The sequence below is a fragment of the Harpia harpyja genome, chromosome 9 (genome assembly GCF_026419915.1).
Source record: "Harpia harpyja isolate bHarHar1 chromosome 9, bHarHar1 primary haplotype, whole genome shotgun sequence".
In the NCBI taxonomy this organism is placed as follows: Eukaryota; Metazoa; Chordata; class Aves; order Accipitriformes; family Accipitridae; genus Harpia; species Harpia harpyja.
The window spans coordinates 42,391,580-42,417,967 of NC_068948.1; the positions used below are offsets into that span (position 1 = coordinate 42,391,580).

At 40.1% G+C, this 26,388-nt stretch overlaps 1 protein-coding gene across 2 annotated transcripts in view; it reads right to left on the minus strand.

Moving 5' to 3' along the window:
- Window positions 1-256: 256 nt before the first annotated feature.
- SLC5A1 (solute carrier family 5 member 1) overlaps window positions 257-26,388 on the minus strand; it is a 28,698-nt gene continuing 2,566 nt past the window's right edge. The window contains exons 1-14 of one of the 2 annotated variants that reach the window (XM_052797792.1): window positions 21,896-21,965; window positions 18,767-18,871; window positions 16,325-16,384; window positions 15,874-15,978; window positions 10,996-11,101; window positions 10,692-10,772; window positions 9,361-9,581; window positions 8,236-8,371; window positions 7,329-7,436; window positions 6,120-6,270; window positions 5,337-5,505; window positions 2,473-2,688; window positions 2,061-2,163; window positions 257-1,227 (exon numbers count right to left, since the gene is read on the minus strand). In XM_052797792.1, the coding sequence (XP_052653752.1) occupies window positions 1,004-1,227; window positions 2,061-2,163; window positions 2,473-2,688; window positions 5,337-5,505; window positions 6,120-6,270; window positions 7,329-7,436; window positions 8,236-8,371; window positions 9,361-9,581; window positions 10,692-10,772; window positions 10,996-11,101; window positions 15,874-15,969 (1,611 nt within the window). In that variant the 5' untranslated portion in view covers window positions 15,970-15,978; window positions 16,325-16,384; window positions 18,767-18,871; window positions 21,896-21,965 and the 3' untranslated portion in view covers window positions 257-1,003. Of the gene's footprint in view, window positions 1,228-2,060; window positions 2,164-2,472; window positions 2,689-5,336; window positions 5,506-6,119; window positions 6,271-7,328; window positions 7,437-8,235; window positions 8,372-9,360; window positions 9,582-10,691; window positions 10,773-10,995; window positions 11,102-15,873; window positions 15,979-16,324; window positions 16,385-18,766; window positions 18,872-21,895; window positions 21,966-26,388 lie in introns of those variants that run through there. The other variant, XM_052797791.1, reaches the window with a different exon arrangement.

The following is a 26,388-nucleotide window of genomic DNA, read 5'->3' on the forward strand; positions in this document are numbered from 1 at the left end:
GGACTTTTAACCACATTCATGGACTGTTTTGTAGTACAGTCCATAGAAAGAGGCAATACATTAACACCAACCCCACAATAAAGAGGTCCTAGTCATTGTGGGTAGAGATTAATTTTGACATACCAAGATGGGAATTGATCAGTAAGAAATAAATATATATATATATACACACACACACACATATTTTAAATATATATAATATATATAGTGCATATATATAATGTATTGCATGTGTATATATACGTATTTTGTATAAAAAAGCTTCACATTCAGGTAAAGATACATATTAAAATATAAAGAGAGGAGGACCTTTTGAAGTTAACCTTAAACAGACAATCTATCATAAGCAGAATTCTTATTAAGATCATTGAGACATGTTTTCCTTAATTTCAAAATGCGATCAATTCAGTTTGTGTTCCACTGATTACTGAGAAACACAACACAATGAAAAGTGAGAAAAGGAGGGAAAAAGTTATAATGGAAAGTTAGTTATAGTGTCAAATACATCAATCCTTTACTTAAGATATCCCATGCTTGGAGGGAACAAAAAATGATTTTTTAATTTGAATTCATAATACAGTCCCTCAGTTGTGGGTTTTTTTGCAATCAAATTATCACAGGCAAAGGAAAAAAGGAATTTGAATGATCAGAAGAAGAAGGGTTGAAAATCAACCCTAAAGGTACTTCACAAACCGTGATATGAAATATGGCTCATGCAGGCTTGTTCTTCACCTAAAATATGAAATGTATCATGAGCTGAGAGAATACTGGATGGAAGTTCTGAACCTCTATGAGCCCTGGATTGATTCAATGTCTAAACAGAAATTCTCTTCTCTTGAAATCCCAGTGGCCTTCATCTTTAGATTTTTGAAATTATGATCACAAAATCAGTGAGTTTACAAATGTAGACAGTGAAAATACTAATTCTATCTAACTCTGTAAATCTACAAGTCATTGGTTTTGCTTGACAATACAGTACAATTTCAGAACTGTAATCAGAGGTTTATGCAAAGAAGGCATGACAAAATACAGCCACAGTCAATAGGATGACGCCATTGATATTCACAACATTTCTCCAAAGCGGCACTTCACTTGTGTCAGTCAGTTTCTTCTTCAATGCTTCCTCTTCCTCCTTGCTCAGTTTGGGTCCTTTTTGTTGATCTAAGCCACAGAACCAGTTGTACGCTTTCTTAAAGCATCCTGGTTCTTCTTCACTTTCCTTATTAACTGGAAGGAATAACACACTGGTCATGAAATGTAAGCATGGATCACTGCATGCACTGGAAGATCTCTGTGACTGAGGACATTCCTATATTTAATGCAGCAGCTCTGATTTATTGTCATAGTTACATGGAAACATTTTAGTACAAGGCAGTACAAGAATCAAGTTAATACTGTGTTTTCACAGCTCACCTGGAAAAAGAGTGATTTTCTACATGTTGCAAGTGAGCCTTTTGCAGCCTAGAGACTTGGTCTGATATCGGAGAAGCAAACCATGCTGCAAAGCTTAAGCTCCATTTTTTTCAATACTTTCTACACTTTTAATTAAAAGACAAATAAATGAATTTGAGGATACTTTTGAAAGCAGCAGAACCAGAAAGCCAGCAAAGAGAGCAGGTGGTTTTGGCCAGAGGGATATCTGGCAATTTGCTTTGATAGTGCCTTACACCAGATCCTTGCTCCTTCAATCCTGGCTGCTACTCCCTATTTCCAAGTGAATTCTCATTGTTTCATTCCAAGGGCTAGAGTCGCACACAGTTCTGCCAATGCACACCACCTCTGACCTAAAGCATCTCCATTGTTTTAGTCCTAGAACTGCCAACTAGCTACCTAGAGAAAAAGATTTTTCTCCCATCAAATCCACTTCACTTCTGATTTACACTAAGCTTGATAGTTTGGTAAAAAGCAGCTTACTAACCATTTAAATATGTGGGATTTGAGGTTTTGTTGTTGGGGGGGAGTGGGACTGTCTTTGAATATCAAGCGTGTTAATGTTTCTCCAGGAATGAAATAGGGATACTCAAATACTTTGATAGAATCTATAGATACTCAACAGTTACCTGATTCTTCATCTTTTTCATCAGCTTTGTCCTGCTCCTCATCTGCATCAAGATCAATACGTTCTTCTTTGCTGTTCCGCAAAGACCAGCACAAGCGGTAAAGCTGCCATGAAACAAAATAAGTTTATAAATCCACAGCCTTACTACATAGAGACAAATCAGTCTGGCCAGCACATGAACAAGCTGTAAGACCATTGCATCCCAAATGTCTGTTAAGTCAATGTCTAAGATTATTAGGAGTCACTGAAGATTTGTGACAGATAAATGAAAATTATTTCCTTTGCTTTCTTACAAGGATTATATGATGTGGGTAGGTGAAATGTCAGGAGGTAATATACCAAGTACCAGTGTTTAAAACTAGTGGTTTCATTGAGTTCCATTTCTGGAGGAGCAGGACTGCAGTAATACTCACATGTACATCAGGAATGGGCTTAGTCATGAAGGAGACTGCCAGGATGACGATGGTGGAAACCCCAAAAAGAATCATTGCAAAATAAAGGTAGTGAATCCCACAGATGATGAATGGGCAGTTGGAAGGGGCCACACAGTTGCCAGTTCCATAGGCAAACTCTGCAATCATTCTACTAAGTCCAGTTAGCAGTCCAACCATCAGGCCCCAGAAGGCACCCTGCAGACAAAGTGACAGAAGGTATCAAAATGAGTAATTTCAGGCATGGAAATAAGCTCTAAGCCCTGAATAGTTTGCTGGAGGAAACACAGAGGTAGTTAGTTATGTGTTACGTTGCCTTTGGCACATGGGTTTTAACTCAGATACTTTCAGTGACCGTATTTACAGCTCAGTGTATTAATATAACTGAAAGCAGCAATGACCAGCAGCTCAGAGAAAGAATATGGGAAACACCTTATCCAGCTCATTTCTCAAAGTTCATCCGTCTCCATACAATGTTCTCCTTACACAGGTGTCCTGGTTTCAGCTGGGATAGAGTTAACTGTCTTCCTGGTAGCTGGTACAGTGCTATGTTTTGAGTTCAGTATGCGAAGAATGTTGATAACACTGATGTTTTCAGTTCTTGCTCAGTAGTGTTTAGTCTAAAGTCAAGGATTTTTCAGCTTCTCATGCCCAGCCACTGAGAAAGCTGGAGGGGCACAAGGAGTTGGCACAGGACACAGCCAGGGCACCTGACCCAAACTGGCCAACGGGGTATTCCATACCATGTGATGTCGCATTTAGTATAGGAACGGGGAAGGGGGGGGGGCGGGGGAATCGCAGCTCGGGGACTTAGCTGGGTGTCGGTCGGCGGGTGGTGAGCAATTGCACTGCGCATCATTTGTACATTCCAATCCTTTCATTATTACTGTTGTCATTTTATTAGTGTTATCATTATCATTATTAGTTTCTTCTTTTCTGTTCTATTAAACCGTTCTTATCTCAACCCACGGGTTTTGCTTCTTTTCCCGATTTTCTCCCCCATCCCACTGGGTGGGGGGGAGTGAGTGAGCGGCTGCGTGGTGTTTAGTTGCTGGCTGGGGTTAAACCACGACAACAGGACAGGCTCTAGCCACAGACTACACATACCAAGGGTTGTTCTCGTACCTTTTTATCTTTGAGGGCTAAATCCCTGACAGTTCTAGCATGACGGAACCAGCTAGCAATTGTGTGTCATTCCTCCTGAAACATACGTCTGGTTTATCTCCTAATGACCTTGTCAGTAATTAGTTAAAAGTTAATTCTCGATACTTTGGGTGGATGTTTTGCTGGTAGGTATACATTACTCTAGCTCAAAGTATAAAAGACACACAGGTATGTCTGGGCACAAATTGAAATATGGGAAATTCTGTTTAAACATAATTTTTTTGTTGTTTTACTGTAAGGGTGATTGAACATTGGGACAGGGTGCCTAGAGACATTGTGGAGTGTCCACCCCTAGAGATACTCAAAACCCAGCCGGATGGGACATGAGCATCCTGCTCTTGTTAGCCCTACTTTTGAGTAGCAGGGGTTGGACTAGTCCAGAGGTGCCCTCCAATCTCAACTATTCTCTGAGTTTGTGAAGTCAAAAAACTAATGATGGTAACACAAATCTACAAATCCTGATTAAAAAATATTCTAGGTTTAATGCTGCATTTAAGAACAAAACAGTTTTAATTATTAGTGGTCAAAGTTACAAAAAGGTTTTGGAGTAGGACAAGATAGTTCATTCCATTTCTGGCAGAAAGAAGAATGATTCTGAGCAAGAAATGTTGATAAATCTTACAAGTAATTACAATATTGGAGTTTATCTTATGCAAGCCTCCAATTCTCAGAAGTTTTGATGCTTGTCTCCCCTATTTACCCAAATTTAAAGTGTGCAGTGTACACAGCCCCCCAAGGATTACACTGAATTCTTGCTCAAGTAAAATTCCAGCTAAAGTCAATGACAGATTTCCACAAAGGGCACAAAGATTTAATCCATTTGTGAGGTTTAGCCATATTGAGATGGGAAATGGAACATACCTTTTATGTAAAACAGGCTTTTCTTGGATATACACACAAATAACCATTGAACTGGTCTCGAGAGAAAATAGTAAGAAAAAAGTTCGAGCCATATTAAAAAACTTTCTCTCTCTAGGCTTTCTCATTGAACTAATCCTCCTTGGAGCAAATCTGAGTGATAGGCAACTACTGTTATTTCTAGTATTATAGAAAAGAAACTGAATTCCTGAGTATTGAGTTTTCAGAATGTCTGAGACCACAGTTACCATGACTGGCCTATGGTCCCACCAAAGCATGTGACAGACCTCATGCCTTCTGAGTTACTTACAAAGGCTTAAGTACAATATTTCTCAGTTCACTGCTCTATGAATCAAAGTTAGTGATTCCCAGACTAGGTCCTAAAAACAACAGGAAACAATGCATGAAACAACAGCATATTTGTTTAAAAGGCTGTTGACGAAATATACAGCGGTCAAGAAGGTGGTGAACGGTGATATGTTTGGTAAAGCAGTTTGGTGACCAATATCCTAAAAGATTACTTTCAAATATGTCTCCATAAATTCCCCATTTGACACACTTCTTGGTAAAGTGATAGATAACTGAAGTTTTAGAGCTATCTAGGAATTCCTAGGTGACTGTTTATTTATCAGATTAGCAAAGAACTTTTTCAAAGTCATCTCTGAAACCTCAGGTCCTAGGGTACGGAAACACAGAATCCCTGGGCTATAATAGGATTAAACTGAACAGGAAGAAGTTGCTAACAAAAGACACCAGAACAAAAAAACAGTTCTCCCAATGCCTAAAGGACCATGCAGCATACCTGCTTCCTAATTTGTACGTACCTGCTCATTGACCCGCTTGCAGAAGATGGCAAGCAGGAAGACAGCAGCAATGGGAGGTCCCAGGTAGCTGGTAACTGACTGAATATAATCAAAGAGCTGCCCACTTTGAGCTGACTGCACCACAGGAACCCAGGCAATGCTGATGCCAATTAAAAGTAACATAAATGCCCTGTAAACACAGCCAGATATTCAATTAGCCACCTGCTTAGAAGCATCTATCAGAAAGAAAAAAACAGCAATTAATCAATAATTTAAATGTCCATTTTGTATTTCAACCAGCAAAATCAATTATAATGGCCAATTACCATTGAACAAACAAAAGAAATCCAAGTTGGATATTGTGTCTGTCAAATATCTGTCAGCATACAGCTAAACATGCAATCAAAACATAGAAAATCACTTTTCTTCTTTGTTTGTTATGTCTAGAGACAAATCAATAGCAGATCAACTAGAAGAACTAGTTCATTCATGCTGTAGTATGGTGTAGCACAAAGTCTATGAAGATATTTTAAAATAGTTCCCTTTGAATAGCAGTAGGAAGTGTTGAGAATTAGTTTAGCTACTTCATGCACCACTGTCAATTAAATTGGAAGCAAGGGTGGTTTTGTTTGCCAAAAGGAAAGTGTAGGGTGGGACAGCCTGTCTGGCCACAGGAGGCCACTGCTGCACTGCCCGCACGCTGCAAAAGCAGGTTTTCACCGAGGCACTTAGTGCATTTTTTGGAGGCTGACGTCTGTAAAGCTTCTGGGGCTGGCTATGTTTGTACGGCTCGGCTCCACTTACCTTCCAGCTAACATAAGCTCTTTCTCAGATGGTCGTGATCGAATTTTGGTGTAAATATCCATAGTGAACAAAGTACTAGCGCTGTTAAAAATGGAAGTCAGGGAGCTCATAAGGGAGGCCAACATGACTGACAACATCAGACCCCGCAGACCTGAAATACAAAGATATGTGAACCAGGATGAGCATTCAGTGAAGAGTCTCGGTACGTGGCACTATCCATACTGCTTGTCTGACCCTTTCAAGTCAGCCAGCTATGAGTGTGCCTGGCATATTTATGTGCTGATGCTTGCAATGCAAGCAGAGTGACATCTGCTGAGCTTTGGAAAAGCTATTTACAGTAGTGATAGGGCAACTCTTGAGCTTTTAGAACATAGGTACTTCTTTTGTGAATGCTGTTCTGATTAAATGCTGAAATAAAAAGGAAAGACTTTGCCCAACAGTTACAAAAATAATTGCTCTTGTTTGCAGGCAGGTGCTCACTTGCTTGCGGTACATTTGTAAACCAGTTGTTTGGAAAACAAAAAGTTTCTTTTACTGTTTGAAAATCAGAGTAAGCCACTTTTCCAGATGGTATGATCTAGTCAACACAGTATGGGGAAGTACTGTAGTATTTTAATAATACTATGTACAACAGTTATAATACGATGGGCAAGTACTAAAGATACCAGGGAAGTACCATGGTCTGTATAATATCATAATCTGTCTATCTAGCCTTATGAACCAGCTCTGTGGTTTTCTGCAGAAATTTATCTTCTATGTGTATGTAGTCTTCTCCAGAGTGGTGCCTTATTCTCTCATTGAACAGGTGTCCTGTGGGACAATGTGTACATAGAATATTTTCTGCTCCCACCTCAGTGGGTTTAGCAGAAGGACTGCAGGTGTATGCCTCCAACTCAGAAATCCTAGCAGAGACAGTCTTTTATAAATCATTGGCAAAGTAGGTTATTTTTTACCTTCACAGAAAGGGAGATCAATTACCATTTCATCACCCAGTATTTGCCAGCTGAGAGCTGACACTGTCAGCGTGTAGCTATTCTGCACCTACAGCTACAGCTACCCCTCTGATTAATACTACATAGTTCTGGCAAGAATTTTTGAACTAAATCTGGGACTTGAGCTCCCTCTATCACCTCTATTACCTCTTTTTACAGTCTGGCAGCCTCATCTTTCTTAAAACAAACAAACAAACAAATACAGACAGTGTCTTACCATTTGGCATAAGCTCCACTACCATTTTTGGGTAAGCAATATTTGTACAGCCAACTGCAGTACCACAGTACTGTTGGCAGACTTCAGGCACAACACAAGCCACCACATCTGAGGAGAGGATAACAAGACAGGGTTAGACAAGGTCATATAAACAACAGATTGCTCCCAAATTAGTAGAGATTCGAAAATTTATCTCTGTGTTGAACCACTGGACTGGCAAGCTTGATATCATCCTTGGTCTGCTGGCAGGGAGGAAGGTGATTCTAAGCCTCTATCCTTCCTTTCCTCTCTAAAAGAATACTGTAAAGTGCTGCAGGCCCCCCCCCCCAAAAAAAAAAAAAAAATCAGCTTTAATTGTCAGACCAGAACTGAACAGCACAAGGAGAACAAGTAGAAAAACAAGGAGAGGAACACAAAGACCCTTCCCTCCAATCTGAACATCTCTCCTCCACCTGCTGTTAAACACACTGATGGTTAGAGAGGAGGGAGATTGGCATTTCCCCCACACCGCACTTGGGACTGTCCATGGCCCAGAATATTACTGTGACTGATGGCCCTCTTCCTCTGATTGCCAGCAGAGTATCCGTCCTGGGCAGCATTTTCCACTCATTCAGCCAGAGTGGGGCTGTAACAAACAAACAACTAGGGAGGGACACTGTGGAATTTCTCTCTCCTAAAACGGACAGCAATAGCATTAGCAGAAACCTGGGATCAGGGAAAAGAGGAAGACCTGTGGCTTCTCACAGTGAAGTTAGGTTTTATGCATACATGTGCCTGGACAATTTGGATGACAAGATGACAATCTAACAGGTATTTTGGAAGGGACAGAGAATAGGAAATTGAGACAGATGGGCAGTGAAAGATAGACAGCAAGAAGAAATTTGCATTTCTGTATACATATGCATACCTGTATACAAAATTCGGCTGATCATTCCAGGCATCACTATAATAAACATGGGCAACAGTTTCAGGTATCCACACATGATACAACCAGCCTTCACATGGGACATGTTCTTGCCAGAGAGACATCTTTGGACAATAACCTGTCAATGAGACATGGCAAGCATGCATGACTCAACCAAGAATAGCATTTCCATGAACACACCATGTCAAGTTCTAGATACAAGATACTTCTTAACCACTGTGATAGTGAAAGAACCTATTTACCATTTTTGTCACTAGGAAAAATAAAAACTACATGAAAATCAAAGGATATATTTGCAATAAGTAAAGTAAAATATCATTTATCCACTGTATGTTTAAGAGGTAAGCCTCTTTCTCACAAGATGTTCTTAAAGCAGATAGGCTAAAAAGCCAAAAAGGAATAAAATATTTACATGAGCAATAGATACAGTTACATTGGGGTTTTTTTTCATTTGTTTACAAATTGTGAAGATTATCTTTCTTACAATTCAGAATGCAGACAGATTGCAGCAGAGTTGCTAGAGATTGGACACATTCTCATGTAGCAGTTGCAGGAGCACACTTTCCTCTACTCATGTCAGTGTGATCTCTCAGGGAAACTGGACGATAGGTTTTAGGCAGAAGAAAGGAGGACTGGGGAAGAGTCTCCAGGCTGAAAGACCTGACATATAAAGAACATCCTCCCAAGACTGTGCATGCAAAGATGAAAGCCACACAAATAGGAAACAAACTCAGACTACTGAATGGGGAATCATATCTAGACGCAGTCTAACCAGGATCATTTGATACATGGTTTCCTAAGTGAATGTTCACATTACAACCTCTCTGTGTTTTTACACATGGTCACACACAAAAAAAAGAGAAAGTAATTATACATGGTATCTGGTGGGCACAGTGCATAAGAAGAATTGAAAGAACACCCGTTCCATTTTCTCACATGTGGGAGGGGTCTAGAAACCAGAAACTGAAAAGTCACTGACCAGTCTTGAAATAACTGCCATTTCTGTGACCCAGCTTTGAATTACAGTGGGAGAAGAGTACCCCTAGATCACGCCAGACTGCAGAGTTTTGTGTTTGGCATTTCTGAGGCATCTGGCTTCCACATTACCTGATCTGTGCACCAGTACCACAAAGCAATGATGCTCAAACCAAAGACAAGCCCTGGCCATGGCAGATCTCCAGTGACAGCATCTCGGAAGATGTGAAAGGAATCCCTCCGAGGAGTGTAGCATTCTGCATCAATCGTAGTATTCCCATAGGAGATATTGGATGGAATTGCTTCCATGTACTTTCGCATGAAATCATCATACCCTCCTACTTCAGCAAATGCTGAAAAATAGAAAGTAAAAATAGCAATGAAGTATTTAGTACTGAAATCCCCAACAGAGACAGAGAATGTGAGAAAAGCCTCCTTAATATGGATGTAAAAAAATCCTAGCCAGTATACATCAACATTTTCAGAAAACAGTATACAGTGTTTTGTAAGGATTCACACAATCTAAGTACCAAAGTGACCTTTCTATTTAGGTTTCTGTCACGTAGCTCACAAACATTGGTTTAGGCTCCACATCTCTTATACATGCCTTGCCAAAAAGTGAAATGAAGATACGTTGTTTCCACACACTGTTAACCTAGGGAGAACCTAAGGCAGGGTCTTACCAGGTTAGGTCAGTCTGAAGTTATTTCTGTTGTAACAATGGTGGAATAATTTCACTTCAGTGAAAGACCTAGCTAGAGGAAAACCAAGTGCTGAGTAACTAGAAGGATAAGGAAGGGACACTACAAATTCACAGAATCTTATCACTATTCCTTTCTTTCTTATGATCCCTTCCTATTAATTCTGTTTAACAGCATGATTTCTGATTTTAAAATGCATATGGTCTTCCGGACACACACATTGTCCTATTCATAAACATTCAGTTCATATCTTTTGTCCAGCTGGCAATATCTTGACTTCCACCGATCAACTACAAGGCTTACTTAAAATATGTTTGGGTTGTTTTAACACAAGCTAGCATCTAGAAACAAGGAAAAAACGTGCAACGTGACCAACAGCTCTTCACTTTGAATCCGAAATTTTATGCATCAGCATTTGAATATCTATGAAATTACAATCTTGAAACAAGATGCTCTCTGAACTTCTCAAGAGTATCATTATCACCTGCAAACAGCTCAGCTTTTACCTCACTAGCCATCACAAGTGCTGTTCTGTCATGAGATGCTATATACTACCTTACACTTTCACCTGTGCTTTAGAGATGGAGTGGTCTCAATGACTGAAGGGCTTGGCAGCATGCCTATCTTCATCCCTGGTAAATAGGTATATGAACTGACATCTTCTGGTTAATATAACAGGGTTCCACACTGCAGGATCCATTTCCATAGCCACTGTGGGATTTGTGGTTGAACATTCCAGTTTAATTCATCTGATTTACTTACCAAATCCCATGAGAATAAAGGATCCCACTACCATGATAAATGTTTGTAAGGTGTCTGTGTAAATCACAGCTGCAAGGCCACCTAATGGCAAAGAAAAGTCAAGACAAACAGGTTAGCCCGCGTGCAAATCCTTCCCCCCGCCCCCCCCCCCCACTTTTCTCATAACCTCTTTCTTTCAAACAAAGACCACTGTAAATCACTCCCCTCTCAGGTTTTCATTTCTCCCCTCTTACCCACCTCCCCTCTTCTCTTTTTTCTGGCTCCCCTAGCTTCTTTAATTTATCAGACTGCTCTGCAAACTCACCTGTGATGGTGTAAAGAGCAGTAATAGCAAGCAGGATAATTATGGCCAAATAAAGATTCAGCCCTATGGCTAGCTGTATAAATACAGCTCCAGAGAATATGTCTGCCTGTAAAAGAAAAAATGATAGATCAACCAATGTTTAAATTCATGATGATGGCATATTATACATTCATGATGCAGGTACTGAAATACACAACTCCCCCCTTATAGTACTGCACCCCCCCCCCCAAAAAAAAATCAAAAAGAAAACAGAGGCCATTTTAGTACAACTGCTAGTCTCCTCTCAGTGCCATGCTGCTTTCAGTACAAGAGTTGTAACACTTCTCAAAGAACATCCAGGTCTTTTGCAATGGATCTTTTTAGCTAGGAACAGTCACCTCACTACTCTGTGCTTACATACTGAGAGACAGCTTAATAACAAATTACTTAAAGTTCAGGTTACACTTGCTGCTATGTGCAGGGATGGACTCTGTGACACCTCCAAGACACGGCACGGTTCTCTTCATTAAATGCTGCTCTATAAATCCCTTACTTTTTCTTTACCGCTTGCATACGTGTGGTATAGCTAGTCTTGCTGGTTCAGGACAAATGGTGATTAAAGGCAAACATCTTATATAACCTCTATTTTTAAGTTCCTGTCAGAATACTTGACATCAGTTGGCTAACAGAAGAGACCTTTAGCTCTTGTGTAAGAAAGAAATTGTTCAGATTTCAGAGTAACACTCTGGGATTTTAATCACATTAAATCAGTTCCTGATTTAGAGATAATTTGCATCAACGTTATTTATCCAAGTTTGCAATCAGAATAATCTACCCCAGTGCACTTGTAATGCATTACTGTAAATTATGCTTTCATTAGAGATTTGCATCTGTACCTATCCTTGCTCCTGAGCATCCAGTTCATGGGCTCATCTCCAATCCCACCTGCATGCCTTCTTTCTGTATACCACACCACCTATACGAGGGCTCTATACAGGGAGTCCTATCTTCCTTTAACAGTACAAGTCCTAGTGGCGTCCAGCAAACGCAGGAGCTGCAAAATACTGCAGGAACTGCCTGTATGCAGGGTCTGAGAAACAAAGATAAACAACATTACATGTGCCCTGGGGTAAAGCCTGCACACACAATTAATTACTGCAGGGCAGCTGCTAGGTGGCAGCTTGCTGGAGCAGCAGGAGGTTCCACAGGCCAGGCTGTGGGGCAACCAGAGCCTGTCATCACAGAACAGGCACTTGCACCCCTTTTGTCCATGGCTAGGCTGAGGTAAGGCAGGGCAGATATACTAATAAGCAGTTATGTAGTCTGGCTAGCTGGGAGACGCCAGATGAAGAAACCCTCTTCATTCCAGAGACACTGAAACCGAGACTGCAGGGTATGATCTCACCCTTAGTTCACTCTGGAGAATGAGGAAGTGGTACGGACATCTGCAGCATGAGGTCCTCCAACCCTACTGCCCTGATGTGCAGAAAACAACTGTGAAGCAGAGTGTGAATCACAACAGAAGTCCCACTCCCAAAATTCTGCCTCTGGAGCAGCTTGAGACGATTTGATTTCTTATAGGTTTTAGTTTGGAACTGGGAACCAGCACATTTAGCTCTTAACCCCAGTGGCTGTTAGACCATATCCTTTGTCCCTTCTCTCTATGGGAATATTTTCTTCCTATCTTTTCACAGCACTGACCAGCTTATGTCCCAGGTCTTTCTTTTACTGTTCTTAGCTTTAGTTTAGCCTACATAACATTAAATATTAATGATCCTAAAATGACCCCCAGAAAGAAATGTATAGTTAATTATTGAGCATCCTGAGCAATATATCAGCTTCTTCGAATTGCTGAGTTACCTTCCAACTTCACTGCTCCTCCCTCCAAATTAGATTATTTCCTTCCAGTATTTCCTTGTTTCTCCATTAATACTCTTTTACGGACACTATTTAATCCTTATCTTATCTCTGAACAGAGTAAATCTTTCCCTTCCATTACACGCTATCTCTCCAAAGCCATCCACAGATCATGCAGGAACCACTGGCAGAACACATGCCAATTGAGTGAATCCAGCTGCAATGTTAATGTGGGAGTCAGGGCAGTGGCACATACTCTTTACAGCCTACACCATACAGTCCTAAGAGGAGGTTATCCTTCTACCTCCTCTGCCCCCTGGTAAGCCTATACCCATATATTTACTACTGAAATTATGCACAATGAATGTAAAGAAAATGCTGTGATACATTTAGAAATTCTGATTTACAATTTATGATTTCTTCAAAAGCATTCAGGTCTTAATTCCCTTTTGTCTTATCATAATTTAGTCAATTACTCTCCATCAAGATTTTATTTTTACTAGGCCATTTTCTTTGCCATAATGACCAACATCAGCAACACTAGTGGCTAGCAAGCCCCTGAAAGCTGCTATGGGCATTACTCAAAAAGTACTGCGTGCTTAGGAAGCACATACATGTGATGCACCTGTCCAACAGAAATCCTTTGGGCTCAAAGATCACGTGTGTCCTGATCCCAAAGATAACACCTTGCAGTGTGGCCTTGTCTGGCGAGTGGTTCATTAGCCACAAAACAAGGTGAGAAATCGATAAAAAATACACAGAAATGTGCAGGAGAAGAGAGAAATGGTAACAACCTTGTACAGAGGTGTGCAAAGGGAATCTGATCATCACATGGTGGTGGGCACTGTGCCAGAAAGAGCATGCCGGCAGTTACACGACATGACATATTATACTGTTCATTGGAAAGCACTGCAATAATTATATTATTAAGAACATTAGATAATACTTTAACACATCAAGGAAGCAGCCCATGAAATAACTACCCCAGAAACAAGATGCCACTCTTCTACAAGGATAAGTGGCAGTATCATTGCCAAACTGATAGGTGTGACTGCCCGTTAAGGGCAGGGCGGAAACTCATCCTTCTATATCAAATCTCAATAAGCCCCGAAGATCACAAGGGAGTGTTCGCAAAAGTAGCAGTCAAGGAAGTAAAATGCAAATCTCCAAGCTAGCTATGGCATGGATTGTCAACACATGGGTATGTTTGGATATACAACGTGCCTCTGGGAAGAGAGACCTGTGCTAGCTTCACATAATATGCATATCTCTACGCAGCACAAAGAAGTTAGCTATGGTTCAGGGTGGAACAGCCCTTCCCTTTCTGCTTCTGGAGCTGGTTCATCTGGAGACAATTTGGCCATGGTGTTGCATAGCATGGTATAGAAAAACCTACTCTGACATCCTCTGACAGTACCTGAAACCTCCAAGGACTTTGACTGTTCTGCCTATTCTGAATAAGATATGGCAAGTAAATCAGACCTGGGCAAATCCTGCCCTACCAAATACGGTGACATAAGACAACAATGCAGAAGACATGTTTGTATACTACAGAAATCTGAGCCATATTTGTGTGGGACAGACAATGTCAGAGTTGTTCTGGGCAGATGGGGGAAACAAGAGAAATGGTTAGAGGAACTTGTACACTAGATTTTTCCCCTGCATGGCTCAGAGACCCAGCTCCATGGCAATTGCCCACACACATCTGGAATAATTGGGTTGATGAGAAGCTGGGATGGGCCACTGGTAGAGTGGGGCCCAGGTAATCTGCTGCTGTATGGATCTCTTGACTATTGCTTTGCTCCCTAATAAGACAGGACCACAAGAGCTGGAGAGGGTGCTTCAGCCTCATGACCACACTGGAAGCTTAAATGGAGAATCTGTCTTGCCCGGAAGCAAGACACTCCAACTGAAACAGAGTGAAATCCCATGACCAGATCCTTAGGCATGATAGAGGCTGGAAATAAAAGATAGTAAATTCAGGACCTACGTAACACCTTGATGGGCTCATTACAAACATGTGTTGCAGAATAGGTCTGTGAGTCATCCAACTGGAGAACTTGCTCAGCTGCTAGAGCTGCCAGAACTCTCTCATACCTGGGATTTCTTATTATGGTAGTTAAGCACAACAACAGCAAATTAACTAATCCTTTTGAAATATATAGAAATCCAACTCTGAGGCCAGCTCCACAGTACCAACCTGTTTAATTTATAACCTTTCTAAGGATCAGTTATCGTGAAGACGTGAGAATGAGAGCAAAAGGCCAATCTTTTAGCTTAAATTGCACTATTATCACTCAGCTCCCATTCAGAGGGCAAAGAGTAATCTGCCATGGCAACTTCTGCAAAACAACAGATTGAGGTATGCCTGAACTGTGGACTTCTTTAGGGGCTTGTTAGTTTCAAGATATAGGGAAAATACCAGCTCCCTTCACTACTTCACAGCAACACAACCACTTCATACACTTGCCCATTAAAAGAATCTCTCCTCTTCCCTCCTTTCACCTCAGCTGTTATAATTTCCCTCCTTTGCATTTCCCCACTCCCTTATTTTCTAATTCCTATTATTCTCTTTTTCTCCATAGCCCTCTTGCTTTTTTCCCTCATCTATATTACTGATGGCATGTTCACCAGAGGATGCTAAAACAGATAAATATGAAGTTTGGGGACAAAAATTCCTGCCACATGTTTCACAGATCCTTAGGATAATAGACTGTAATGTAATACAAGTTTCCCTCCACCCTGAGTTGTTCTGGAGGAGAGCATAAGTAGAAGTAAACCTTAAAACCTAAAAAAGAAAGCACAACAAGCATTAAGAGACATTGCCAGGAAGGAAAAAACTTGGATTGCAGAACAGACCTGGATACACAATCTCACTAGACAGAATGAAGAAAACACAAATCATATTGTCACAGTCCTTAATTCAACCAAGGGCTCCAAATCAGAAAGAATTGACCAATTGCATCAGCAATACTGTAAATGGGAGTTTCTTTTCTTCAGATCAATGTAGGCTGGAAGAAATGCTGCAAAAGTTTTACTTACTGAGATCTTTGTGAAAATATACAGGATCAGAGAAAGGATTGACAGGTAGACCTGAATCCGTTTCCCACCAAAACGCTTCTTCAGATACTCTGGCATTGTCACCACCTGCAGGGAGGGTAGATAAGGTTTCAGATAACGGGGAACAGATACAAAGTAAATTAGAGAAAGTTTTTTGCTAGTCAGATACTGTAAGAGTGGAGGGCAAAGGGAGGGATGCTGCAAATGCAGTTGCAAGGAAGAGCAGCTCCAGGAATCAAAGAACAAGGAGGGAGTACCAAGTACCTCTCATCTCAGATCAGAGAATCCTCACTTTTCAAATACATACAGACATGACATAGTACAGTTCTAGCACACTCAGATCACATGCCATTCATAATGGCTTTGCAATATTCAAGACCTGATCTGCAAACATGAGCGGCAAAGAAAAGCATAACGTACTGTTTTGACTTACCCCAGCTTTGACATAGATGGGTACAAACAGCCATCCTAGAACAACCACAAATATCAGAGCCTGCAACCAAGACAAGATCAGCAGAATTAGCCTCCTCTCTCTAGATAGCACTCCCAAAGACCATTTATCAGACCCAATAGCAGCTAGAGACCATTGAAACCGCATAAACCTGGGTATTGTGGGGGTCCAAGGGAGGAGGAACTGCTCTGTCCTTTGATTTACAGTTGAAAATTTGGGAATGAAATGTTGGCCAAAAAATTTGTCAGGCATTATGCAGCCTGGATTTCATGCTAGATGCCTCAGAGAAGCACACAAGATAATAATACATTTTATAGAAAACCAGCCAATTTCTGCTCACAGGATTGCCCTCTAGGATCAAAGCACCACTCCACTAGCAACACCAGACTAACCTAGCCCTCTTCAGAGCAGGCCCAGGGAGCCTGGTTTAACAATGCTTAAAATGCAACCAGCCCATAAGACTACCATTTCTGGGAAATATTAAGGAAGGTGAAGTCTGCTACCTGAGACCTATTTGCTAGTATCTTGATCCCAGAGCCACTAATGCAGGGTACTTTCCCACTCAGAATCAGGTATGTTGCAATGGTATGTTGTGACATCCACAAAACTAGGTACTAGGGAGAGTAGCACTTCTTTTAGTTTATTATTTTGATCATTAACTGCCTCCTGCACTGGGTCTGTCTGAGATGGCCGTATGTTTCACAACAATCCCACATACTGTACAGGATGTACCACATGCACTTAGTAAAATATTTTGTATTTCCACATTACCATTTCATAATATATTTTCTGTTACCATGTGTATTTTGTGAACTATAGGTCCTACTGTACTGCAGTATCACAGTTTTCTGACTTAAATGGCTAGCAAATGCTGTCTGATACAGAGTTGTACATATTTAAGTCGATAAAAGTAAAATAAAATCCTGCTCTCTGCATTTATTCTGTCCACAGGTCTTAGAGGGCTTTTTCAACCATATCTTTTAAGTTCTGCCCTTAGATCAAAACCATAAGACGGACAAGAAATACTGGCTCAGCTTCTGCTGTCATACTAATACTAATTAGAAATAATTTCTGTGGAATAACAGAGATACACAAGCATGATAACAGCCAAACTTAGGATTTCTTTCAAGAGGAGAATCAGATTATACAGTCAAGGGCAATATATCCACCATGTCTATTAACCTGTACACCAGTTCTGCTATGTTGTAAGTAGTGAACTATGTAATGTATCTGCTCAAATACACACATGCATCATTGCTTCTTCCTAAACAACAGTTCTTCTACACTGTGTATTGATAGTAGTCCACAGAGAATCTCCTAGGAGATGAAGTGTTAGAGGTGGATATGTTTGAAGAAGGATATGGGTCCTAGAGATCTGAATACCATGAAATTTCAAGCAATGCTTGTTCTGTTTTGTTTTGCTTAGTTCTGGTACAAAGAGAAGCAAAATCAGTTTTGCTACAGGACTAGTGTAAGCAAATAGAGAAAGATGACAGATTACCTGTGCACATCTCAGAGTTCATTTTAGCCTTTATACATCTTCTTAAATATTTATATCATATGAGTACTTGACTATTTGCAGCAATCATCTACTTGTTAAGGAAAAAAGCAAAATCCCTCAGGGTGGTACGCTTCTTTCACTGCGCAGAATTAAATGCAAGGAAAGTATCGACCTATGTACGCTCATTAAGTCTTTTGTGTCATGGTATAATCCTTTCCATGAAGGTGAATTAAGCAGAACAAGGGCATTATTATTCACACCCACAGAGCCTGAGAATACGAGGAGATGGACTGAATTAGCTCATGTGAATCTCTGTGCTGTTGCAGTTAACATTACTCTTGGTACCCCAAGTAGTTCATTTGAAGTCAGCTTGGATATCTCTACCCTATACAGCAACCATAAGCAAAACACACACATATTTAGAGGAAGGATAAAGTAAAGAGGAAAAGATTCTTGGAATGTAGGTTGTTGTGAAGGACGTCCAAAATTTCTTATAGCCTGTGAAGAAATCAAAGCCCCTTCAACAATTCCCACATTGCAAAATGCTGTAAAAAATACTATGGATTACAAAACTGATAAATTCTTCCCAACATCCTGCAGTCTAAAAGTGCTCTTTATAAATACTTCAAAGGTAATCAAAAGATATGTTTAGAGAAGAGAATCCACCAATTTATTTGGTTCAAATGCTCTCTAAAAAGCCTCATTCAACAGGAAAGGGTCATCTTCTCCCAGTGGCTTGGACAAGGACCAAGGAGGATGAGCTAAATAGTAGATTACATTGGCACTTACTGGTCTGTACAGAAAACAAGTGCTGCCAAGCACAAAGTTTGACAGTCCTAAATTATTAGGAAATGTTATTTTGACTAACTTCTGCAGATAATCCTGATGTCACAAATATGTTCACTTAAATGCATGCCACTTACATTCCATTCATATCCTCCGATGGCAATTCCTCCAGCTGCTGCCGTTCCTGCTATTCCCACAAAATGTCCACTGCCAATGTTACTGGCAAACAGAGAAGCACCAATCTGGAAACAGAAAGAACAATATTTGGCTTTTAGGTCCTGTTCATGGTAACTTGAAAAAATCATGTTCACTTGGCATTTTGAACTCATGCCTATCTATCATCAGATGGTGATGGTGAGAATGGTTGACAACCAACTTCCTTGAAAACTTTCAAGACTCCCTCTTTTTGTTCCCCCTCAAACCTGAGACTTCAGCCATCGTACCTACAACAGTGAGAACAAATAAGGTGTTACGCAGATCTTCTTCCAGTTGAGGCAAACAGTTTATGACACCAACACAGATATTAAAATATTTGCAAAATTGGACTAACTTAGGGAAGATGACTGTGATCTGTCTTGCTCAAGGAGGAAACAATAAGTGCATACCCACTTGTCGAAATGGCACTCCCTATTTCATATTGCACAGTCTGTGGAACTAAATGTGTCATTGGTGAGAGTTGGACAGACTTTGTACTTAGTTCACTTTTAGTCAAAAGATATTCAATTACTAAATTAAATTCTGAAATCTGCGTGGCAGAAATATCTGCTGAGAAAGTGCTTCTGGAAGATACAAACAATAGCAAATCAAGGAGTTATATTTAAGAAGTGCTGGATCTCTAACACTCCTAAATATTGCACTGATCATACAAAGAGAACAGTGAGGAGAACATAGGAATTGATGAACGGGGAGAGATTAAAAAAGAATGAAAGGTTTATGTTGGATTACAGACAGGCAGGAGCTGTTCACAAAAGAGAGATTGTGCCAAAAGATCTAATTCTTCATCAAATAGCTCAGACTATAGAAAAGACGAAGAGAAAAGGTATGAGCTTGATTTCCTCAAAATGAAACCATTAAAGGCAGCAGAAATGCCTAATGATAATTTACACAGTCAGACATTGAAGGATGCAGGGTGAGAACTTAAGCATGAAAAAGAGGTTGGATTTGATATTGTAGGCAGAAGATATGTGAGCTGAAGTAGTTCCAAGATGAAAAGAGGTGAGTGAACATTTTTTTATTCACTTCCATTTTTTCTTTATGTCCTCTGAAAGCTACAAAGAAAAAGAGGAAACACAGTTAAAAATAAAAGAAAAGCATATAGAAAGTAGGCAAAAGAACCTCTGCTGACCAGCTTCTAATGCTCTCATTTGAGGTAGACCTTTCATGTTGAAAGATCCAAAGGTGCTTAAAAATAGCTTTTTAGACATATGAATGCAGGACCTGCATCCAGCACATTCTCCTTATGTAGTTCCCAAGTACAGGTGGTAGGAATATGTATGGAGTCACCTTACAAAAGGGAGAAATATTCCTTGTCTGCAACTCACTGGGAGATTTTCAGGGTCCTAAAGTGTATATGAAGGGAATAGTTACAAATTTCCAGGTCTGCAGTCACTGCAGTGAGTTCTTTGAGTAGCAGTAAAAATTTGGTCCATCTTTCTGAGAGCACAGGGACAAATGCCTGAGATTTGGGAGGATAAAAGGGATCTCATTACAGAAATCCACCTTTGAAGATCAGATTTATTCTATAGAGCTATGCCATAGCCAGGAATAGCAACCATGCTCTTCATCTCACAATCACAAAATAGATTTTCCTCCCCCATTTTTTATCTGCAACGTACAAATAAAATTCAGCAGAGGATTCCACTCTCTTTTCCAAGCTTACTTTTTCCTCCTTTCTTCAGTTTGATCTTCTGATTTCTTCTAGTCTTTTTGCAGACAAACTGTTCTTTTGCTATGGCAGGGAATTTATGTCTCTAAGTTCACTCAGTTCTCATTTTTTGGTTTTTTGTGTTTGTTTTTTTTTTTTTTTTTTTTAAGACATTTCTAGAAGTCAGTTGTGCTCTACAGAAATGTAACCAGTTTGTCATATGACAGATATTTCTACAGGAATGATAAGTGTTGCAACAAGCATTAGCAAATAAGCCACAGAGATCACTGGTACTAAAGACAACTTTTTCTTTTAACCTCTTTATGACGGCAAGTGTTTTCCCAGCAATGATCGTGAAGAAACAAATACCATTTATACCAGGCATTAGCACTGTTGTCCAGTGCTTTCCCTGAGGATGAATAATTAAACTTAAATCTAGGTTACTAGAAATGTAATCACCAGAAAAGATTAACCACATTGATCTCTGATTTTATTTAATGTGTTCCCTTTCCTGTTTCAAAAGCTTAAAATGTACTGCAAGCAGATCCAAGTAACAAAAGCAGCTAATGAAGAACTTCAAGAACTGACAGCTGTAGTAAGCTTTAGCTCAGTGCCTGAAACCCTGGGCCATATTGTAGCATTCATTGACAATGCTGTGTTCCCAACTTTACCCAGAGTACAACTGTATTGTAAGAAAAATACAAACCCAGACCAAAACAATGCAAAAGTACCCACATATTTAGGGCCAGCACAAAGACAAAACAATGTGAACGCAGATACCACCTTCACTTTCTAAATTTTCTTCTGTGAATTAGGGAACATCCAGTGCAGCAGAACTGTAAGATCAATACATACTAATAATGGATGCAATTTTAGAAGTGTTTTCTATTGTTGTATATACACTGAAAGGTAGAACATGGCTCCATAGCTGAGAAAATGAATATTATCCTTAAAACTGCAGCACAGTTAAACCAAGAGGAGTGTTTACCAAGTATGCTTGCACCCTGTTAGCTGCTGGTACTAGTGGGGAAAGAGAAATTTCCAATCTGCCACAGCAGTACTTTAAGGATGAGGGAAGAAGGCAGATGGGCTCTGGGCCCAAGCCCAGAATTCTGAAGAACTTACTGCTGTGGTATTTTTGTACTGAAAAGGCTGATTACTGGAATTGCTTGATTTGCCGTTGGTAGATGCTGCACTACACCTATGCATGACCTAAAGAACGCTGGGCTGAAACTGGGGGATGACAGAGGGAAACAATTTTCTAGAAGTGTTAACTGTTCTCAGTGAATGTGTTAGTGAATTAATTTTAAAAACAGGTCTAGGAGGAAAAGTAGAGAAGAAAGTTTATTGAAAGGAACAAAAGCTGTTAAGAGGGAAAGAGAGGACAAAAAACTGAACTAACCTGACACAAACGTGGAACATTAACTCTTTTAAAATCTTTTAAGAGGTCGGATTTCAACAAGAGTTCTCTGTTCAGGAAAAGTACCACTATACTGCAGACAGATGATGATCACTCTGTTTTTACCATGTTATTCATTAACTGTTTCACCTTGCTCTTTTCATTAACTTGAGGATGCACTGACATCCCAGCACTTGCTGTTCCAAATCATATATGATGTACTTTGCAAATCAGTGACCACTGCAGCAACAGTGTGCAGACTTTACAGCTTATGGCTTTTCTCCCTCCCAGAACCTGCTAATACATATCCTATGCCCTTAATGCTTGCTTTCCTGTTTAAAAGTGTTAGCTTGGTATCAAACTCTTTTCCGCAATCCCACGCACACTTTGCCTGTGGCCTTTATCCCCTTTACAGAGAACAGCAGAGGCTCCCTCACATCAGCATGAGATCGTGAGCCTTGCCCTGAGGTGTCCCTCCTCCCATGGGTCACCTGCAGAAACTGCTTCTCAAACCCCTCTTCCCTGGACAAATTTCTCATTCCCTTGCTTGAGAACTACTCCTTGACACTGTCCATGTTTTCTTTAACTCACAAGTCTTCCTTGCTACATCTGACTTTACCCTGATAGAAGGACATCTTTTTTTTCTAACTGAGTTTTTTGGGGTCACCCTTAATCACTTTGGAAAAATCAGTACACTGCTTACAATGAAATATTACTGCCACCCTTTCAAGGCTCTGACACCCAAAGAAAGAAGTGTAGGTTTTTATTCTGCTTTCCCAATTACTCTGCAAATTCTATGTATTGCATTACTGCCAAGTTAAACCACATTTATACACTTCACAATTCACTAAGCGAGAGATGGATATACAATACACAGCAAATGTGTCTCTGTCTTCCGACAAGCCCAACAGCTGTTGGAACAGCACAGTCATAAGCAGGCTGATCTGATACCTTTCCACCTTTGTCCTCTGAGACAGAAACAACAGCTCCTGGCTGGCTGGAAACTTCTGATGGATTCTGTAGAAATCTGTTTCACTGAACTTTTCCTTTTCTACTAGTGCTTTGCTTTGATTGCTTTATTATCCTTTTTACTCTGAAAACTATTCATTGCACACTATTTTTTGTATGGAACTTGACAAAATAAGTTTACTTTTTATTCCACTTTACTTAAGAAAAGGAAATACAAATCTTATTCATGCCAGAGTTGTCTTTCCTGGCTCTGCACAGCAGTGTCAGATTCAGCAAGCGGGGAGAATTCTGAGAATATGTAAAACTTAACTGGATGCAGAGATCAGAGAAATCATGCCAGTCGTCAGTTCTGATGGCCATGAAAATAAGCCATGCAGAACTGAAGCAAAAATATCTTGTTGTTGTTTTTCCTTAATTCTTTCCTGTCTCACAAAGATCAACACATAAGTGACAACAAACGAGCTGAGTTACATTTCTGTTTAAAGCATTGTATGTCTTTGACTCACCATGCTTCCTACTCGCTCTTCAGTAAATCTTCCTAACCGTAGCTGGACTTCAGATGCCCAGCAGATACTCTTTGTCCTATTAGCATGTATGCCTCAGGAACTGAAGAATATAAGGTAACCCATAATTTTATGCAGACAGCTCTGTCTGCAAAACTACAGAACCTGAAGAACAAAATTCAAAAGCAGGAAAGCTTCATAATGGAAGTTGGGTTTTTTTTAACTGTGCATGAAACCCTGTTAATCCTGTGAGATTGGCTGCTACCTAAGATGACTGTTCTCCAGGAACAGATACTTCATTTCCTACAATGGTAGAAAGTATTTGGCTGAACCTAACTCCTTCATCTAACAAAAGAAGCTAAAGTTCAGTTTGCAAGGCCCACTGTTACAAAGCTGTCACTTTCCTTGAGGTTCTCTGTGTCTTTCTGGAAAAAGCAGAGCTGGTTATGAGTATTTAGAAAGCCATATGTGTCTTTCCTGAAGACATTTCTCTTAAAGCCCAAGAGACCAGTTTCTGTAAAAAGACTGTGGAAAGGGCACAGCATTTCATACCATTGTGATTAACCAACGATGGATTTAAATTTCTGGCAATTGGTGAGAATGTAATTATATACCTTGATCCCTAATTAACTACTGGAACTACTGAGTTGGCTCATCCGCTGCACAAGGCCAGAGATTTCAGTGAACTAACACAGAAGTGACCTATTACCTCAGCAGAACAGCCAGAAAAGACTAACTGTGGGCTTGGCTCTGCAAAATACTAAGCAACCTTCACGGATTCTGCTGGAGCCAACAATCAGAGCCAAAGTTGGACAGATTTGGCCCAGGATAACTGTCTTGCTCCTACTTTATACATTGAGGAATTGAATCACAATCAGGCAAAGTGACTGACAAACACGCAAAATGCATATGAAAAGTGGGACTAACCTCCAGCCCTTGATTACCAGCGTCTCCTCTAGTCTACTAAAGCACAGCTATTAAATCATTTAAGTGAACAGAATCCCTTTCCCAGGCTTGTCAGTAAGAGATCCTGATACACTGCTAATGAGCCTCTTTCCCTGTGGGGTTAGAAAAGCCACTTATGGCTGCCCTGTAGAGCATAGAACATAGCACAACCACTGAAAAATACAGTTAGTTTAAGGGAATTAAGTTTATAACAAGTCTGTGGCAGGACTTTTTTTTTTTTTTTTTCATTTTTCTCTGTTCCAGAAAGCAATTACACAGCAAGGGTCATTATCCTGAAGTTGCAGGGAAGAAATCTGATAAACAGGAATCCACTTACAAAACAACTTCCCCGACTCTGCCTCTCATCTACAGTCTGTGGAAATGTATCTGGGCTTTCCAAAACTATGCCAGGTTAGTCCTGACGTGGCACAAAAGAAAAGTCAAAGCACAGAAGAAGTAAAAAAATACACACAGCATTAGCTGTTGCAGAACTGAGATCACATCTTTGACTGAACTTTCTATACTTTCATTGGTTTCCTAGTCATTTTGGCCCAGTTTGCACTGGGTGATGGACATCCTATCTACCTGCTAAACTGTGGGAATAGGTGTTTTGGAATCTCTTTTTATCCAAGGCAAACTTTCCAAGGTGGTGCTGCTGACATGGTATTTAGTTTGTGGTTTGAGTGCTTGCTGTTTGTTTATTTTGAGTGATACCAGGAAGAATAGCAAGAAGGTTTTATTTTTATGGTGCAGAAAGACACTCCTGGCATTCCAAAGGGAAAGATCGAAGGGGTGGTCTAGGACTCCACTGATGACTAGCACTTCATCCATGCTGAGCTCGCAGAGTTAGGGAAGGAGAGAGAGAGATGATCCTAGCAGCAACCACTGCACTGTGGGGTCATCCCTTTTGTTTTCCCACTGGAGGAAGGGAGCTTGCTGAATCTGTTGGTTTTGTGTTGGCAGAGAACTCAGCATTAGATAATCTTCCATGGATCTTAGGGGACTCATTAGGAGTTCTCAGTGCCACTGCAGCAAGACAGAAGTTTTTTATGGTGAGTCTTTCCTGCCTTGCTTCTTCCACCTTCATTTACCTCTGCACAAAAGGGTATTCATATTTACCTCTGACAGGCATACAGAATTGCACAAGGTTAAAACCAGCCCACTGATTAAATTGACAGTTAAGCAAAGTAATCTGCTTGGGTTTTTTCTCTCCCCCCCTAGAATTATGGCATTTATCTTAAAATAACTTGGAAACTTTCTCTTTCCTCAATCTTCCAATGGAACCTGAATTTTCTTAGACCTACTATACCAAAGGAGGAAACCTTTTACTGTCATTGGCCTTTAATCTTTCTATGTCATTAAAGAGGCAGTGCCAATCCCTTCTAAAGGCAGAGAGCAGCTCCCTGAAGCACAAGAAGACTGAAAGACTGTGTAGGTATTTCTGCAGCCTACTTTAAGAAAATTCCTAAATTTTTAGACAACAAATACTTATTCTCACTCTCTCTGATCCTGTAACTGAATCCACATGGGTGGAATCTTGAATCAAAAGTCATACTAAACAGACCGTATGGTCTGGAAGAAATAGATAATTGTTTATAATATCATTTCTTCCAGAGGCCTGATGGATGGCTATGAACATGTTTTGCATCTGTGGCTCCTTTTCTCCACCTTGGAAGAGAATAGAGATCCACAGAAGACATACAATATAAGTCACAGATAATCTTTAAATAAAATTACAACTATATTTTACCAATAACTTATCATAATATTTCCAGGATTTTCTCCTTGTACAGATCAGAACTTATTACCAAAATTGGAAACAATAGAGCAATATGAGGGAAAATTGCAGTAAATTAATGCTTCTCTGTGATAACTCAAAGTGAGCCAGCTTCTTTGAGTGCAGTGAAAGTAATAAATTAAAAATATTAAAAAGTTTTAAAGTGGGCTGAAAAGCAAAGCACTGGATTTGTCTACATTGACATTACCAATGTATCTAGGTTCAAAAAAGTTGGTCACATAATCAAGACAGCTCGGAGCACAACACCGACAACTTCCCCAACACTTTTCCCTGCCTATCAG